This window comes from Podarcis cretensis (genome assembly GCF_951804945.1).
Source record: "Podarcis cretensis genome assembly, chromosome: 17".
NCBI lineage: Eukaryota > Metazoa > Chordata > Lepidosauria > Squamata > Lacertidae > Podarcis > Podarcis cretensis.
Genome location: NC_137187.1, coordinates 21,532,047 through 21,550,628, shown reverse-complemented (window position 1 = coordinate 21,550,628; position 18,582 = coordinate 21,532,047). Strand labels below are relative to the sequence as shown.

General features: G+C 39.9%; 1 protein-coding gene and 1 long non-coding RNA gene across 27 annotated transcripts in view; one reads left to right on the top strand and one right to left on the bottom strand.

The window, feature by feature from the left end:
• PTPRD (protein tyrosine phosphatase receptor type D) overlaps positions 1 to 18,582 on the bottom strand; it is a 1,166,566-nt gene that overhangs the window by 164,621 nt on the left and 983,363 nt on the right. For 20 of the 26 annotated variants that reach the window (XM_079959081.1, XM_079959070.1, XM_079959090.1 and 17 more), the window contains 2 exons: positions 3,426 to 3,614; positions 1,373 to 1,390 (listed from right to left, as the gene is read on the bottom strand). In XM_079959081.1, the coding sequence (XP_079815207.1) occupies positions 1,373 to 1,390; positions 3,426 to 3,614 (207 nt within the window). The remainder of the gene's footprint in view (positions 1 to 1,372; positions 1,391 to 3,425; positions 3,615 to 18,582) is intronic. The other 6 variants (XM_079959094.1, XM_079959071.1, XM_079959072.1 and 3 more) reach the window with 1 other exon arrangement.
• LOC307206655 overlaps positions 1 to 18,582 on the top strand; it is a 386,119-nt gene that overhangs the window by 240,956 nt on the left and 126,581 nt on the right. The gene's annotated exons all lie outside the window — the stretch shown is intronic.

Below are 18,582 nucleotides of genomic sequence, written 5' to 3'. Positions count from 1 at the left end.
TTAGATTATTTTTTATTTATTTATTTGCGCAGCAAAAGTAATAATACAAAAGGTGGCACTCGGCAAAAAGAAGAAAAAAGAAGAAAAAAAAAGGGGAGAAGATGGGTTTCAAGAAAGTCTTCCGCTGAAGAAGGCCAAAAATGTGCAGCGAGTACAAAAAAAAGGGCTGCTTAAAGTGAAAAAAGAAACAAATTAGTCATTTATAGTAATCAAAATATTCCTTTAAAGAAACAAAACTCCCTTAAAGACATGCAGATTGGTAAGAAAAAGAAAGACATTTCGCCACAACTTACAATCTTTTTAGTGCATTTGCTGAAAAACAAGAGCAGTTGAATTAGGAGGCAAAAAAAATGTTAAAAAGCAGGGGCCAAGCCAACAAGGAAGAAGCAACCAATCACTGCTGAGGACCATCGGGATGTCAGCCCTAAGACACCCATCAAAATCCACGGCTGGGATTAGCAGTGTGGTGTCACAAAACCCAAGAAAAAAAACAAAACAAGAATTACAAAAGACATGAGCAGTTGTTTTTTTAATATAAAATGATTAAAAACCAGCAATACCACATTTTATCACCAAGAATACTGAGTCATCAACCTTTCCATTTCCAAAGCCTGAAGATCAGAAGGATCCAAAAATCCAGAGATGGGTAAATCCAAGAAGAAAAAATATATTTATAGTTGCTGTAATTTATTAGGGAGAAGAATGTGGTGGGTTTTTTCTTGTTGTTTTACTTTACTTTATTAAAGTTAAAAGAAAAATATATAATTGAACAAAAATAAAAAATAAAATAAACCCCCTTGAAAGACAAAGTTAAAAAGTAGATATTCCATGTTGTCGTCTGCATGTCTGCAACTGTTCTCCAGACCATCTTGGCTTGGTCCAAAACAAGAACAGCTAAGGAAGAAAAAAAATGATCTTTTTTTTTTTGCTCCAGTTGGACCAAAAAAAAAGAAAGAAAAAAGGGGAAAAAAGAGAAAAGAAAAAAGGTAGAAAAAGAAGAAGAAAAAAAGGAATAGAGGGACAAATGGTACGCTGTGACTGGGTTGTGTGGCCTGAAGACCCGGATATGCTTTCTTTGAAGCATATCACAAAGTAACAAATCTTTTTTGAAAGAAAAAGAAGAAAAGAATGAATGAATGAATGAATGAATGAACACAACTTTTTTTTCTTTTCAATGAAAAGTGAAAAGGATGGTGGGGAAAAAAACAAAACCACAAGATGGAAGTCACTGATCATAACTCAATAGGAAGAAATAAAGATGAAGGACATTTCTGTAATGCATTTGTTTGTTTTTAAAAAATGGATATAATGGAAGGTATGAAAGGACAGAAAGAATAAGATCATTCTGTGAACGTTAGTTCAGCACTCTTACCTCTTATTGGTGTACCACCTGGGTGGATAATATGAATGCAAATAAGATTAGAAAGAAGAAGCATTAGTACGAGAAGAAAGAGGCTAGGGCTTTGGAAGAAGAATCAAATTAGAGTTACAGAATTAAATAAGGTCTTAAAAGAAACTTGAATTTCTATACTGTAAAAACAGGAATATATACTTTTAGGTACAATTCTTAGATTATAAAAAACAAAATAGCAGTGTACCAAATTGGGCAAAGGCCATTATTTTCAGGGGGGAAGGGGCAAGGCAGATCATTCTTACAAGAGCTTAGGTGTTTGGTTATATAGAATTAAAATATATATATTGCATAGGCCTGAAATCCTAAAAGAAAACCTTTACAACACTATATTTAATACATAGTTTAGGAAGAGATACTGGATAACTATTAAAGTGAGAAATATATATATATAGTATATGAAGATATATATATATATAATAGAGAGAAAGAGAGAGAGAGAGAAAGAGGCTATCTGGAAATAAATACTGATTATGTTGGACTCACTTGTCATATACTGCACTACAACTAGGTGATACTTGTGTATTGTTCCTTCTAACTTGAGAGTTACTAGGACTGATACGACAACATTTCTGTGAAGGGTTGTGTGTGTGCCGCTACAAAGGTCCGGTGGCTACACTGTCTGTTAGTAAAATGCATGCCATGCATTTTAAGAGTAATCATCATCATCATTATAATAATACCATAATCATAGTATTCTGCATATGAAAATTAGTGGGGGGGTGAAGTGCGCTTCAGAACTAAGCACTTACCAATAGATTCTGGAGATTAAAATACGGAGAGAAGAAAGACAGCATAAAAATATTATTATATTCCTTATAATTTGGTACAAAAGTTTTCAAGTTAAAGCTTTATATACTAAATCATCTACGTCACAACTGAAAATTGACTTCTAGTTTTACATTAACAGAAGCTTAATCTACACAGTTCTGCTGACAACAAGCATTAGCAGTTGGTTAACAAGACTGGCTTAACATCACAGGACAGGTCAAAAAGGCTGAAAGTTCTGGGAAGATATATGGCTAGACAACTTGATTCCGCAGGAAGATCACTATCACAGCCGAAGTAGACTGCTAATTATATATCCCACCCTTTTGTAGTATATTAATATGGGAATAAGATTTACATTTAGTAAATGATTTAGAGTTATCTTATTATGAAGCTGCAAAGAACATAAGGTGGAGTTGAAAGGAGTCGTTGGAGAAAGAGCAGCGAAAGCCGGGCTCTACTTCAAATGCAGGCTTCTGTAGATCTGGACACGCTAATATTGACAAAGCTTTGGGTTTATGCACACTACTGTGGCTAAATGCACCAGAAAATAAATCTCAGCCAGTAAAAATCTCTCCCTTCACAGGCTAACCCATTGATTTGAGATTATTATTCTTGGTTGGCTTGCTTGCTTTGTGGTCAGGGAGGATGTTAAGATAGTGCACATGAGAAAAGTAGAGTGAGCCATGTACTAGTGAGAGAAACGGAAGATGTGTCCAAACTGTCTAATCTTTGGTGGATTCAAAAGGTTGAAAAGAACTCACAAAACACAATTGTTATAGAATATTTTAATTGTCAAATAAAGAAAAATAGATTGGATTTGATGGATATAACCATTGGTACTCCTTGCATATTCTGAAGTCCAATGTTGAAATAACTTTTTTAAATAAAATAATAATAATAATAATAATAATAATAATAATAATAATAATATAGATAGGGATAGAGAGAATGGATCTGTCAAATACTGCCAAAAACGCAGTAAATAAACTGAAAATATAAAAACTACAGTCACAGCAAGTGAGCGTTGTGGAGTAAACAGAAGCTGCAAAACACACAAACAAATAGACTCTGGAAACAGGCTATGACGATAACACAGACATGGACAAGACGCTCGACAACATAAAAAAGAAGAAGAGAAGAAGAAATCATAACCTATAAAATAAAATAAAAATAATTAAAAAGGAACGTAAAATAAGAGAGAGTATAATTTGGGGCATTAGTGCAAACAGTAACAAGACCTTACCTGATCGTAATTGTTTGATACGTCCATTGTTGTTGCTCGTGTCCACGGGTAAAAAATCTTTGAACCAAGTTATTTCAGGATCAGGATTGCCACTGGCTGCACATAACATGGTGGCCGTTCTAGTGCGTTCAACCACCTTTAGTTGCGGGCCCATATCAATGGTGGGGAAACCACGAGGAATTTGATCCTCTGAAAAAGAGATAAACATCAGGTTTATAAAACATCTCCTATCACAGCTACATTTGCACATCCTCTAAATGTGTGTTCCAAACACACTGGGTTGCATCCATTGTCGCCACACAGCCAAGAATTAAGGCTTCCATCAGTGAAAAGGAGTTAGAAAGGTTTTTTTGGTTGTGTGTGTGTGTGTGTGTTGCAATTTCTCCTCCTCCTCCTCCCTGCACTCTAATCCTCTGAATCTGGAGCATTTCTAGATCAGATGAGGCAAAGGAGGGAGGTGGGTATCACTAAAAGATACAAAAAGATACTGACGAAAAGCTTCCATCTACATTGGTACCTTGGTTGTCCAACAACTTGGCTCCCAAACAAATCGGCTCCCGAACGCCGCAAACCCGGAAGTGAGTGTTTCAGTTTGTGAACGTTTTTCGGAAGCCGAACATCCAACGTGGCTTCTGACTGAGTGCAGGAACCTCCTGCAGCCAATCGGAAGCCACGCCTTGGTTTTCGAACGGACTCCCGGAATGGATTAAGTTTGACAACCAAGGTATCACTGTATTGAGCAACACTGTTTAATACAACTAATTTTGTCTACGGTTAGAGAAAACGATTTCATCCTGGCGTGTGATCGCCAAGCATAGTTTAAGCAAACCACATCTTCCCAAGCTGGGATCTTTTGGAAGAGTCAGGATTGCTGACCCAGAGGTACAAATTCAAATCTCACTCAGGTGCATGGAAGCCTCTCTTAGGTGGCTATTTGGATCCATATCTGATTAAACAGGTATGATCAGAATAAGCATAGCTCCATAACAAAAATGTCCAGACATGTATGGTGGTTTTTATTTTTTTTACTACTTATTGTTATGAGGGGAAAAAACCTGCTCCTTTTCCCTTATGGGGTACCCAAGAGTCCATATAGAGTCCTTTTGTAGGTTCTCTATCGGTAGGAGAAAATAACAGAGACCAACCAGAGAATATTGAGAAGCAAAGCAGCTAGTAAGCCTGATTTTTATTAAAGCTGTTGCAACAGGGTGCTCCCCCCACACGCAGGGGAGAGGAGGAGGACTCAGAGCCATGCGTGCAAGCCCTTATACAGACATTTTAAATTGCTCGCCCTGGAGTCCAAGACCACCCCCAGGAACATCATACATACATCACAGAAGGGGTGTAGCCCAAGACCACCCCCCAGATACATCATACCTACATCACAGAAAAGGAGGTCTACAACAGAAATCTGAGTGTGTTGTTTATCTCCTGTCTGGCAAGTTACCTGATTGCATTATCTGGATTTTGGCCACTCTTTTGTTATTATAACTACTTAATTCCTGAATCTAGGTCATAGGTCACAGGCTCACACCCTGTTCATATCTTGAACGTGCCCTTAAGACAGGATTTGTGAGGATGGGATTTGTGAGGAAAAAGACAATGGGGAGGTTTCCCATTTTGACCTTGCAGAGAAATATTAGAGGTCAATTTGTTCAGGACCTTTTCTGTGGGGTTTCAGACATGTGGTTTATATATACAGTTATGAATATACACACACACACACACACACACACACACCGTATTTTTCGCTCTATAAGACGCACCAGACCATAAGATGCACCTAGTTTTTGGAGGAGGAAAACAAGAAAAAAAATATTCTGAATCTCAGAAGCCAGAACAGCAATAGGGATTGCTGTGCAGGAAATGCAGCGATCCCTCTTGTTGTTCTGGCTTCTGGGATAGCTGTGCAGCCTGCATTCGCTCCATAACACACACACATTTCCCCTTATAAGACTCCCCTATAAGTGAGTCTTATAGAGCAAAAAATACGGTATATAACCTTAAAATTCTTATAACATTATAAAGGCTTCAGTGATTTTAAAAAAAAGCAGTACAGCCATACAGCCATTTCTTATTTTGCTTCAAGATAACCCACCAAGAGAAAGAAAAAAGACCAGTAACTGCTGTATAATGCATCCTTTGTTATTAAACATCTTGCTTGGCTGGTATTGACATGTAATTCTTTAAGGGATAAAAATAATTGACTACAAATTGTCCAATGTCAAACACATTACTTGCTTTGCCATGAAATGGTGTGATCTTTTCACAAAGTTGCAGCAAAGCTTTCGGAGGCATCTGAAAAACTTGGAGGGATATCCTTGGATACTTGACAAATCTCTGCATTCCCTGGTGACTTCTTTCTCTCCAAGGCTATTTAATCACTGACAATGTGAATGCACATAAATATTGCTACTGGAGAGTGGTAGTCACTAATCTTCTGCAAGTGTGAATGTCTTTTTATCTCTGCCAATAAGCAGGAAGTGTTAAAGGCTGACAATGTTAGGCCATTTGCTATAGGCTCTTACCAAAGAAACCTACATTAGATAACAAATTATAAGATGTGAAGCCTTTACCTTGGGAATTGCTGATAAGGTTTGACTTGTGCCATGCTGAAGTACTACTCTAATGCATTTGCATGACCTTTCCATTTCCTTCTTGGCTCACAAAGAACACTCTAGAGGCCCCTTTCTCATATAAACAAGCACACAACAAAGATAATCTATCTTGCATACTAATAGGGTGGAGTAAGCAAAGAGCTTCTCTCTCTTATTTTTAATAAGGGTAATTAAATTCTATCCATTCCTCTTATGCACAGAACCTCTCCGAATACACGCTCGTCATTAAATTTTCATGAGAAACATCACAATGTAACAGATTCAAATAGTCAGAGCTGTTACACTTTGACAGTTGTGGCTTATTTCCAATCTGGCTGTCAGGTATTTGGCAATAAAACCCAGTATTCAACATAAAACGGACTGGGGAAAATAATGGAATTTGTAATTGGAATGCTTATCTCAGTGGGTGTAGTTTATAAGACGTTAATTGCTTTCTGTTCTACTTTAAATTTATTAGTTATTTCTACAAAACCTGTCTTTCCAGTTTGATGGCACCATGTTTGACAGATCATCAAACAAGATTAACAATCACATCAATCAGCAATTATACTACAGCCATATATAGGTTTTTTTGGTGGAGTGAAGGGAATAGCTAGTAATCAATACATTTTAAACTTTAAACATTAACATGAAGTGAAGAGAAAAAACATTTTGTCTTCTTCACTAGTTTGTACATTACTGTCATCATTAGGATTTTAACTACAATGTCCACCACTTTTCATTTTAATGTTGTCATGCTGAATTAGCTAGTAATTCATCAACAATTTAAATCAGACCTGACCTTCCCAGAGCCATATGACAGTGTCATTTTTACAGGCCATTAAAGGGCAGATTACTGTGCTCAGGGAGCAATATGAGTAATGTACGTATTTGTTTATGGTGGCAGCTACAAGAAATTTGGAAACATGACATATTCTTAGCATTTGCAAGGTGTCTTGCTAGTAAATATGTTCTGCTACTAAATTTCTAATTCAGTTCCAGGGATGTGTTCCTAGCAGTCCATCAAGCTGAAGCATTCCGAGGATGAATTTTGAACCAGATTAAGAATCTTTAAGGGAAAACACCACAACACTGTCTTGCAAGCGGTCAGCTCTGTTTATATTATGTTTTCAGAAGGTGTGCTCCACAGTTTTTTAACAGACTTATCTCTTATCCAAACACAAGAAATTAGTACCCAAACCTCGCTATACACATCACAGATTCAGATATCCAAACAGCTGGACCTGCGTGTAGTACTGTAAACAGATAAGAAACCTTAAACAAATCTTACTTTTTTGTGTTTTGCTGTTCTACCGCAACTGTTTCACCAGAAACCATGGTGGAAGGGAGGAAGGGGAAGAGCTCAGACAAATAAGAGAGAATTTCTTCCTTCCTTGTTTGCCTTTTGCAAGGTTTTCCAGGCTTTCCCTGGGGTTTTCCAGGTTGCCTGCTCACTTTGGGGTCAACATTCCATGGTTGGGAATGCATTAGAAATTTTCCCATAGGAAACCAGTCATCAACTCTTTAAGCCATGGACAGGCAAACTAAGGCCTGGGGGCCAGATCCGGTCCAATTGCCTTCTAAATCCGGCCCGCAGATGGTCTGGGAATCAGTGTGTTTTTACATGAGTAGAATGTGTCCTTTTATTTAAAATGCATCTCTGGGTTATTTGTGGGGCATAGGAATTCATATATATTTTTCAGAATATAGTCCAGCCCCACAAGGTCTGAGGGACAGTGGACCGGCCCCCTGCTGAAAAAGTTTGCTGACCCCTGAATGTTTGCACAACAAATGGTTTTCTGAGAATGTATTGTGTTCAGATAGCAAGACCTGCATGCACTGACAATGCTACGCAGAAATCATTTACTTGGTGCATTTGTAATTTACAGAGCCTTATCTGCCTTCACAATCTAATTTGCAGCTTTAGTCAATAAATACACGGACTAGATTCTCCCAATCTACAGAAAAACAAATATTGAACAAGGCAGTGATTCATTCCCCACCGATTCTTTATAAAGGTTGAAACTCACTGCAAATTTTGAATGCATAAAAGGTCTGCTCAGATTATCCAGAAGCTAAATGTTCTTCAGGTATGTGACCATGTATTTGAGCTTTTCGAACTCTGCTACTTCCCAGTTTTTCTCCTTCCTTCAGTTTGGGCAGAAAAATTGGAAGATGCAGCTTTTTTTTTAAAAAGTGTTGACATGCAAAAGGCTCACTAACACTTCTGGTTTTCACACTTCCAGGTACCCAAAGGGAAACTCACACAGCAGTTATGCAATCGGTCTCCATACCCTGTAAGTACATTACACATTGTTGCTGAGATTGCGTTCCCTCTGAAGAATGAGATACAGATGTTGGAGGTACTGTACTCCTGGATACATTTTTGACTCTAGAGGCCCAAATATCCAGAGGTTAGCAGTATATTCTACCAGCTTTATCTGGTTCACCAGCTGCATTGATTACTGGACATTAGCAACCACAAGACTGGATTACAGTGGTACCTCAGGTTACATACGCTTCAGGTTACATACGCTTCAGGTTACAGACTCTGCTAACCCAGAAATAGTGCTTCAGGTTAAGAACTTTGCTTCAGGATGAGAACAGAAATCGTGCTCTGGCGGCGTGGCAGCAGTAGGAGGCCCCATTAGCTAAAGTGGTGCTTCAGGTTAAGAACAGTTTCAGGTTAAGAACGGACCTCCGGAACGAATTAAGTACTTAACCTGAGGTACCACTGTACTGCAATGTGATCTGTGAGGGGAAAGATCATTTGATATCCATGCGAATCCAAGCTTTCACTATTATTGGCCCAGTCTTGTAGACTGCTCTTCCAATAGAAAATCAGCAGGCATCTCCAGCACTGATTTTTAAATTTTGCTGAAATCTTTTCTATGGTGCCAGTCTTATGCGCACAATTAAAGAAGCAATTCTATTACAATTACCCAGTTATCTTTGCTATTGCTTTTTTCGTAGGATATATAGATAGAAAGATAGATATCATACAATGCTTCTGTGTTTTTTATGAAATTGTAGTATTTAAGTATTTTTATGAATCAAAGAAATTACGTATCATTCCAACCACTTTACTAAAATGCACTGCGAAAACATGAGGAGACAATGAAGCTACCCATATATACTACTAAAAGAAATTGCCATCCATCTATCACACACTATTGTTATATTCTATACAGCAATCTGGCTCTGACTCCAGTTGCAATCTCCTACTTGAGGCTCTCACCAAAGGGGGAAAAAATCAAACTGTGCCCCAACTCACTAGTACCTCCTTCCCTCTCAACCAGTAGTGGCCTCAGATGTTCTAATCCACATAACCCACACTCCACAAAGAAATAATAAAGCAACGATTGCTGCAATCGCAAAGGTAGAACACAAAAGGACAACCACCTCTTTGGGTAACTTTAGGGTAGCACATCTCAGTAATGATGGCTTTGTGGGCTTTCTGTCCAAATGTCAATTAACAATTATATCCAGTCTACCAGCTCCATCTGGTACACAGGATGAGATCCTAGCTGCCTGCAGATTGTCTCACCAGAGTGGTAATTTGAGTGTAATACTTTTTGCGTGTCGAGGTCCCCAAGCCACCCCCCAAATAACTCACAACGCACACTTAATTTTTGTTTAAGGTTTTTGGCATAATTTTGGCCACAACTTTATTTAAATACAAAACCATGAGTGGTTGTTTAGGCATTGGTTAAGACTATCTGTCCCCCCGCCTGGGGACAGAACTGACTTCCGGGCACCACCGAAAGACAGTGCGGGGGAAAGCAAGTCGGGGAGAAATGGAGCTGAGCCACAGACCCTCAATTCTCATCCGCATGCTCCCCGAAGGCTTGCCGGCCCTAGTCCCATTCCAGGGATTGGACGAAAAGATGGCAAGCCCCAGGATTCCTTTAACGGAATTCCCTTTCCGCAGCAACCATGGAGGGGCAGGCCAGCCTATCCTAACCCCTCCTCCACCAATTTATAACCAATGCCTAACCGCAACCTTACAAGTTGTGACGATTTGCTACACAGTAGGCAAAAACCAAATGGCCCAGCCAATCAGCCAGATGGACAAAATTCCTACCAAGCCCCTGCCCCAATGGCAGACGACCCCATGACAGGCATAGCAAGGTCAATGCAACAACCCCTTACTCAAGGGTGGGTTGGTCATTGATCCGTTGCACGCAGCAAAGAGAAAGCTCCAGGCTGCGTGCAGAGTATTTAAACATTTTACCCCTCCCACCAAAATTGCAACATAACTTTTACCCCAGCAACCCAGTGAACCAATCACTGCCCCAGGCCATCTTTAGAGACCCTGCCTGGTAACAGAGGGGTGGCTCAGCAGACCCCACCGCAACACGTGCTCTCCATGAAGGAGAACACGCTTAATCATTTCCCTCCAAGGAGTTCAATACAGAGGACTCTGAACCCACAGAATCACAGAATTACAGGTCACCTAGTCAAATTCCCTGAAATGCAGGAATCACAGCTAAAATATCCATGATAGATGGGCACCCAACATCTGCTTAGAAACCTCAAAGGAAGGAGAGTTCACCACTTTCTGAGGGAGTCCATTCCACTTTTGAACAGCTCTACTATCAGATAGTTCTTCCTAATGTTTAGTAAGAATCTCCTTTCTTGTATCTTGAATCCATTGGTCCAGGTCCTACCCTCTGGAGCAGCAGAAAGTGGTCTTGGCTCCATCTTCTGTGTTACAGCCCTTGGACAATGACTATACAGATCCTCTCAGTCTCCTATCAACCCTGTTAGGCTGAGAACCTCACTGATAGGTGAGAATTTGAGGCTGGGTGTCCCACAAGTCCTAGTCCAAGTTTCTAACCACTTACAGAACTCTGGGTGTCACTACACTGAATACATGGATGTCTTTTTGTTGATATGGAAGAATGGGTAGAAAAAGCAAGATAAAAGAAAAGTGATTAGGAGTACATAAAATGAAAGTTAAAATGTGTTTGACGTAGCTTCTCTAATTTGAATGATACTAGTACCTCTAGTTTGCATGTTATTACCCATTCTACTTCTGCTCACATTCATGGAAACGGTTTCTGCATAAAGTGCTGTAGCCAGCAATTAAGAGCCTTTGTTTGCATTAGCTTTTGTTTGCACCAGTGTCCTTCTGCAAGTTTTGAATTAAAGTAACAAATGATTAAGGCAGTCATTTGTGATAAAATACAAACAGAAGACAGAGCACAAAGCATGTTCTAGTCCGGATGGGGAAAGCAACAATTTTGCTTCTTCTAGCAATTGATATTAGGATTATTATTTTTCTGCTCTGATGTCTCACATGCAAAGCAGTACCTGAAAGAAATATTGGGCTGAAGGAGGATTTTAAGGTTGAATATGGATACAGGGCTGTCTTACCCATAGGGGCTAGGGGTGCGGGGCACCTGGGTCCTGGGCTCTCAGGGGCGCCAGGCCGAGAGTCTGGGGCCCAAGAGTTGGGTCCAGGGAAGAGCTCGCCAGTCGGTCAAAGTGCCACAGTGGGCTCTTCTGCTGTGGGCGGCTCTGTGCCGCAAGTTCGGGGGTGACCAAGCCAGCGAGACACAGGCTGCTGGCTAGTTCCTCCCTACTGCGCACCTGGGACTGGGCAACGGGAGGGGGGGGGCACGCCGGGCAGATCTTTGCACCCCAGTGCCACATATGCTTAAGATAGCCCTGTATGGATATTGGCTGTCAGATTCCTCCAATAAAACCTGAATATCTGTCCTTCACAATCAAGGCACTAAACTTGAGGGCACTAAAATGTGCTACCCAGGGCTATTTTTTTCCAGAAGAAAGAGGTACCAGAACTTAGCATGAACACCTCCCCCATTCCCTTAATGGCAATGGTGCCCACCTGAGAAGTTAGAAAAACGGGCTCTCACGAGTTCCAGCTGAAAAAAGGCCCTGTTACCCAAATGCAAGATACCTGTGCTGTTAGTGTAAATCATCCATGAACTCCAACAGACAGACTTTTTGCTAAGAATGTACAAATTTGCATGATCAAAAGAAATGCATTAAGTAATAGGAATTATGTGTCCGCTGTCCAAAAGCCCTTGATAGTTACTATGTAACTAGAACACTGAACTTGCAGAAATCAGCAGTATTAAGGAACCCCCCATTTCCCTGAAAAATAATAACTTTAAAAGTTGCCTCTGATAACCCTAATAAAGCATATACATTCCAAATTTCTGGCAAGAATTCTTTCTAACAGACAAAAATTACCCAGAAACTATACACAACAGCAAGGGGGCAAAACAGAGACGAGGTGCAAGAGGCAAGGAAATGAAATATAGATGTAAACAGATAGGTTGTTATTATTCATAGTCTGCTGTGTGAAGTGTTTATTTCATATGTAATTGTATTATTTTTAAATTGTTCTGCACCATTTTGATACATTTTATGAAAGGCAGTCCTGAAATCTTTTAATAGATGAATAATACCTTTAAAATCGTCAATGCTACTCAGGTTCACATTGTAGTAAAATGCCCTGCAGGGTACGCATTCTCTATTAGGGTTAAGTATTCCGCCTGCTAAACTTCAATGTAATAAAGGCTCATTTGAAATAATGGGAGGCTCACCGGTGTACATGGTTGAGTGTCGTATAAATTATTCATGACAGATTTCATGGTCAAATTGTAATCATATTGGAAATTTCACAGTTTGTTATGGATTAACCGGAGAAAGCAAATGCATAATGTGGACATGGATGCCTTTCCCAGAGAATAGTGTGGCATTGTAAAAAGAAAAAAAGAAAAACCCACAAAGAGTTGAAGCATCTATTTTTAAGTGAAGTATGTTAGTTATTCAGAGCACTAAAAACTCCCCACCGCCGCTGCCACCAACATCACCATTTTTAATCTAGCAGCTGCTTCTCAACTGCTTCTGACAGGAACCAAAATAAACCTGACAAGATCACGTTTTAATATATTTTGCATTAAAAATGCATCAGAAACACACTGGCCAGATACCACCACATTGCCTGTCTTTCTGCATTGCCTTGAGGAAAGAGCAAGTTCAACTTTTGGTCATTCTTTCCATAACTCCAGTGGCACCATCGTGAGGTCTGTCAAAGCAGCAATTTCAGCCTCTAGAGAAAGGACCAGAGAGTACTGCATCCCACAGGAGTTCTCTAGCAGCCCATTAAAGAATGTTTCTGGTTTTGTTCATTTCCCCGCCCCCCTCCCTTAGAAATAAGAATGCCTACTTGCTAGGCTTCTTTCAAAAAGCAGGTCTCTAGTGTCAAAAAATAAAGAGGACAGAATCCAAGAGTGATTCAAAACAAAACAAATCCCCTATGTGGAATGCTCCAGAGCATGGGTAGCAAACTAAGGCCCGGGCGCCGGATCCGGCCCAATCGCCTTCTCAATCCGGCCTGCAGACAGTCCAGGAAACAGTATGTTTTTACATGAGTAGAATGTGTCCTTTTATTTAAAATGCATCTCTGGGTTATTTGTGGGGCATATGAATTTGTTCATTTTTTTCCTTCAGAATATAGCCCAGCCCCCCCCCCCCAAGGTCTGAGGGACAGGGATGACAGAGGACAAGATGGTTGGACAATGTTCTAGAAGCTACTAACATGAGTTTGACCAAACTGTGGGAGGCAGTGGAAGACAGCAGTGCCTGGCTTGCTCTGGTCCATGGGGTCACAAAGAGTCAGACACGACTAAATGACTTGACAACAATAAAAGGGCCCTGCGGGACTTGACATCTTTCCGCAGGGCCTGAAAGACAGAGCTGCTCCGCCAAGTCTTTGGTCAGGGCATAGCCTGACTCCCTCCTTTGGCAATCTTCTCAGAACTCTAGCCCAATGGTTGCCATCAATTTGATTTGAAGTAATTTTTTAATGAAATGATTTTAGAATGTTGTATTATTGTTAGCCGCCCTGAGCCCGGCTTCGGCTGGGGAAGGCGGGATATAAATAATAATAATAATAATAATAATAATAATAATAATAATTAACAACAACTGACCAATCATGTCGGTTCTGCCCCCCTAACCAAGTCCTCCCCCCCAAAAAAAAATCCTGGCTACACCATTGCATGGCAGGGTCATCAAATGCTATAAAGAGGGCAGACTATTCTTGACAACACGTTTAAAGCTTTTCATACATCCTCTTTAGCACACTTAAATTGCACGCTGATGCACAATAAAAGAAGTGAAACCAATCTGCCAAAACAACACATATCTATCTATCTATCTCTATCTCTATCTCTATCTCTATCTCTATCTCTATCTATCTACAGATATATAGATATATATAGATATATAGGCACTACAGTAATGATATATAATTCATGCTTCTTTGTAGCTTATTAAACTCTGAGCGCACCCAGTAATTTACTGTTTGGAATACGAAGGAAAACTTCACGTTTTTCAGCCGTTGTTGCTTTCAGTTTATACTTTATATGTTCTGTTCGCTTAGGAAAGCCGTCTGTCTGGACCGCTTACCATGATGAATTAGCACCCTTCCAGAGGAAGTATTTCAAACCTTTTGACTTCTCCTGGCAAACTCTTGGTATTACCTCAAGATCACCGCAGGTACAAGACCATAAACACTGTTATTAGCTGGTGCCCCATCCTACCACTTTCTCATATTCCCACCACGCTGCCCTGGAGAAGCTCACTGGCAAGTTAACCTCAAACAGCAGGAGTAAGATTATTGTATTTACTTCTGATTGGGAAGAAAATAATAGCTCTTAGTTTCAACAGTCTTTATAACGGAGTGTGCAGCAGCAGGAAGCCACTGATACAAGGAATTTTAAAAGCTACCTAGATGACCGGCTTAAATAAAATAAGAAAGAAAGGTGAAAAACGGAAGAGGGAGGAAATCTAGCGTTACAAGTTTGGAGAGGTGGGTAGGCTGGAATTCTGAGATCCTTCTAATTCCTGGATCCAGCACAGATTCAATTCCTGGCTAGCTTCCTGGTGAGGTAATAGCCTTCTAAGTTTGGACTATTAAGATAACAAAGGAAGTGGCTCTGTGCATGTGCAAGTGGGTGGGCCCCTGGTTCCAGCGTATATCTTGCTCATGTTGAGAAAGCTGATATATTAACACACAACCTAATTAGATGGGGCAATTGCAGTTAATTGTTTATTGGGATCTTGCTGGAAGGGTGGACGTGAAGGTGAACCCTCTGTCCCTTTTCAGGATTTTTCTTTTAAAAACTTTCCCCTCCCATTAGTAAACATGGGGAGAGAAATAAGTGGGACCAAATGATGCCAACTTCAAGTCTGCGCCACCCGATTTCTGTTCTCATTCTGAAGCAAAGTTCTTAACCCGTACTATTTCTGGGTTAGCAGAGTCTGTAACCTGAAGTGTCTGTAACCTGAAGCGTCTGTAACCCGAGGTACCACTGTATGGCAAATCAGGGCCGGATTTAGGTTTGATGAGGCCCTAAGCTACTGAAGGTAATGGGGCCCTTTATATGTCTAGCTGTCCTTTGTCAACAACAAATTGTCACTGTTTTTTGTGTTGAATATATGCTATACTGTATGGTAATTTATGGACCTAATAGGTGTCTAAAGCACATGCAGTATGTAGGCACCATATATATAGAAATGAGCAAACCAGTGATATTTTAGGGAGCAGGCTAGCAGGTGGGGCCCATCACTCACATCATAGGAGCCTACACAACACAAAACACTGTTGCTGTATGTAGATTTCATTTTATTTGTTTTTAATCTTATATTTTGACAACGTATATCCAGCTTTTTTTTTCCTTTAAATTTTTTTGGGGGGCCCAAGAGAGTGAGGCCCTAACCCATAGCTTGTTTAGCTTATACATGAATCTTGCAGTGTGGCAAATGTTCCCATGGTGGTAAGAAAGGAAAATCTGAATTGGTTCTCCTTTTCAGAGGTCCCATCTGACCATACATTTACAGCAGTTATCACAACACACTGAATGGTCATGGCTTTCCACAAAGAATATTGGGAACTGTAGCTTGTTAGGATTTCTAGGAGTTGTTAACAGCCCCCTGTTCTCCTCACAGAGCTGCAGACTAATAGCACTACTGAGCTGCACAACAGCATCAAAAGGAAAACAAGGGGAACCTCCCTCAAAATATGCTAATTTACCCATGAACACTTTGTAAGAAGCCTTCCTATAACAATAAGTGCTATTATATGCTTTGAAAGAACTATATTTCCATAGTTTATTCTATTTTTCATTACTGTAAAGGCAGAAAATTTCAGTGACAATTTTGCCACTGCAGAAGTTGAAATGAATGCACGTGAAGGAAATAATTGTGTCCCTCTGAGCAGAGGGCATAGAACGTTGTATAGACTAGCTCTAGAAAGAACAAAACAGAGACCACAAAAAGCCCCAAATATGTTACATTGTATACACTAAAACAGCATTACAACTTATGATACAAAGTATTCCTTCAGTATTTATAGTATTAAATGTTTTTAGAAGAATATGTTTTAATTGGTTATTCTTATTTTTATTATTTTAAAAGATGCAAGGTTGTGCTATTTTACAGTCACTCTCAGTTTAATCTATACTTTTCCGTAGTAGTTTAATAAGCTATTGTTATATTAAAACAATTTCTCCTTCAAGACTACAGAGACTATGGTTAATAAGTTATTAGGGTTTTATGGTTTGTTGTTTTGTTAAGCCAGTGATAATCACCTTCTAAAAACCAAAAACTAGGTTTTCAAGTTTAATTAGCTCTTTTAAACAGCCAGTGTCATAGTAAATGTCAATAAGAGCTTTATTTTCTTTCTACTAAAGCCATTAGCAAAATGAAACCATAAATGTGCTTGCAAGTTAAAGTGAGTTTATGAATTGTTTAAATGACAGGTGAAATTACCCATTTCACTTTCAGATTATCAAGGGATAATTGCAGTTATCATACAAATAATATAACATGCACGGCTTCCCAGCATATTATTTTTGGGGAGATTTGGATATAGGCACATCGCTGTGCTTAAGAACACTCAAGAATTTATGGTACCTAGATGGCAAAACATCTTGATGCTGCAGGAATCCATCCACCTCAGCCAGGATGACTAATGGTTAGGGATGATGGGAGTACAACAAAATCAAAAGGGCCCAGAGGTTCCTCATCACTTCACTAGCCCCAGGTTTATAACTAGAGCCTAGCCTTTTGCCTCCTTACGTGATGTTGATTAGTCGTTTAGTTGTGTCCGACTCTTCATGACCCCATGGACCAGAGCATGCCAGGCACTCCTGTCTTCCACTGCCTGCCGCAGTTTGGTCAAACTCATGCTGGTAGCTTCAAGAACACTATCCAACCATCTCGTCCTCTGTCATCCTTTTCCTTGTGCCCTCTATCTTTCCCAACATCAGGGTCTTTTCCAGGGAGTCTTCTCTTCTCATGAGGTGGCCAAAGTATTGGAGCCTCAGCTTCAGGATCTGTCCTTCCAGTGAGCACTCAGGGCTGATTTCCTTCAGAATGGATAGGTTTGATCTTCTTGTAGTCCATGGGACTCTCAAGAGTCTCCTCCAGCACCAGGATTCAAAAGCATCAATTCTTCGGTGATCAGCCTTCTTTAAAGTCCAGCTCTCACTTCCATACATCACTACTGGGAAAACCATAGCTTTAACTATACGGACCTTTGTTGGCAAGGTGATGTCTCTGCTTTTTAAGATGCTATCTAGGTTTGTCCCTCCTTATATAGCTGGGTGCAAAAAAATACATTTCTTTGTTCCTCTCTAAGGAACTAAGCTTTGCTTGGCTAGGGCTTTGTCTTCAATTTTTGTTCAAATTCCCTTAAACTTATAAGACCAGGACATATGGATGGGGTTAGTTTAAGCCACTGTGATTCATATGTCGGTAATCACAATCTGACTCCCGTAATGCACTCTAACTAGGGCTTCCTTTGTGATTGGTCTAGTGCAGAGTGCTGTGGTCAGGTTGCTGCGTGGTACACCTGGAACAGCCTTTCTCAAACTTGGGTCCCCAGATGTTGTTGGACTACAACTCCTGCAATTCCTGATCACTTGTCCCTCTCGCTAGGGATTGATGGGTGATGCAGCCCAACAACATCTGGGGACCCAAGGCTGAGAGAAGCTGAACTAGAAGCACACATGTGTGTGTTTCTGTGCTGGCGGAACAGCATTTTCTACTGTTGTCTCTGTACTGTACTGACTATTGTATTTTAATATATTGTTGGAATTTGTTGGGTGGGGTATAAATAAATTATTATTATTATTATTATTATTATTATTATTATTATTATTATTGCCCTTCTTTCTGCTATACCCAGTGTTTTTTCTGGGGGTACGCGTACCCCTAAACATTCTGTAAATCTAACTGGAGATTCACTATATTTTTTTTACCATTTTTAGTTTCTTCTCTAGCACGGTGAATCGTAAGTTCTGTTGAATAGCATGGTGATTTGTCAATTCCATTGCTTCCCCTGATGGCTGCCTCATTTCCTGTCACAGGATTTCCTGAGTCTCAGATGGAAGCGAGCGTTTAATGTGTGAAGCCGTGAGGTAATGCATGTTCTTTGTACTTTTGTCCATTTACTGTATTTATTTTTCCCGCCTTGAACTATAAAATGCTGATTTTCTTGAGTCAAAATGAGAGTA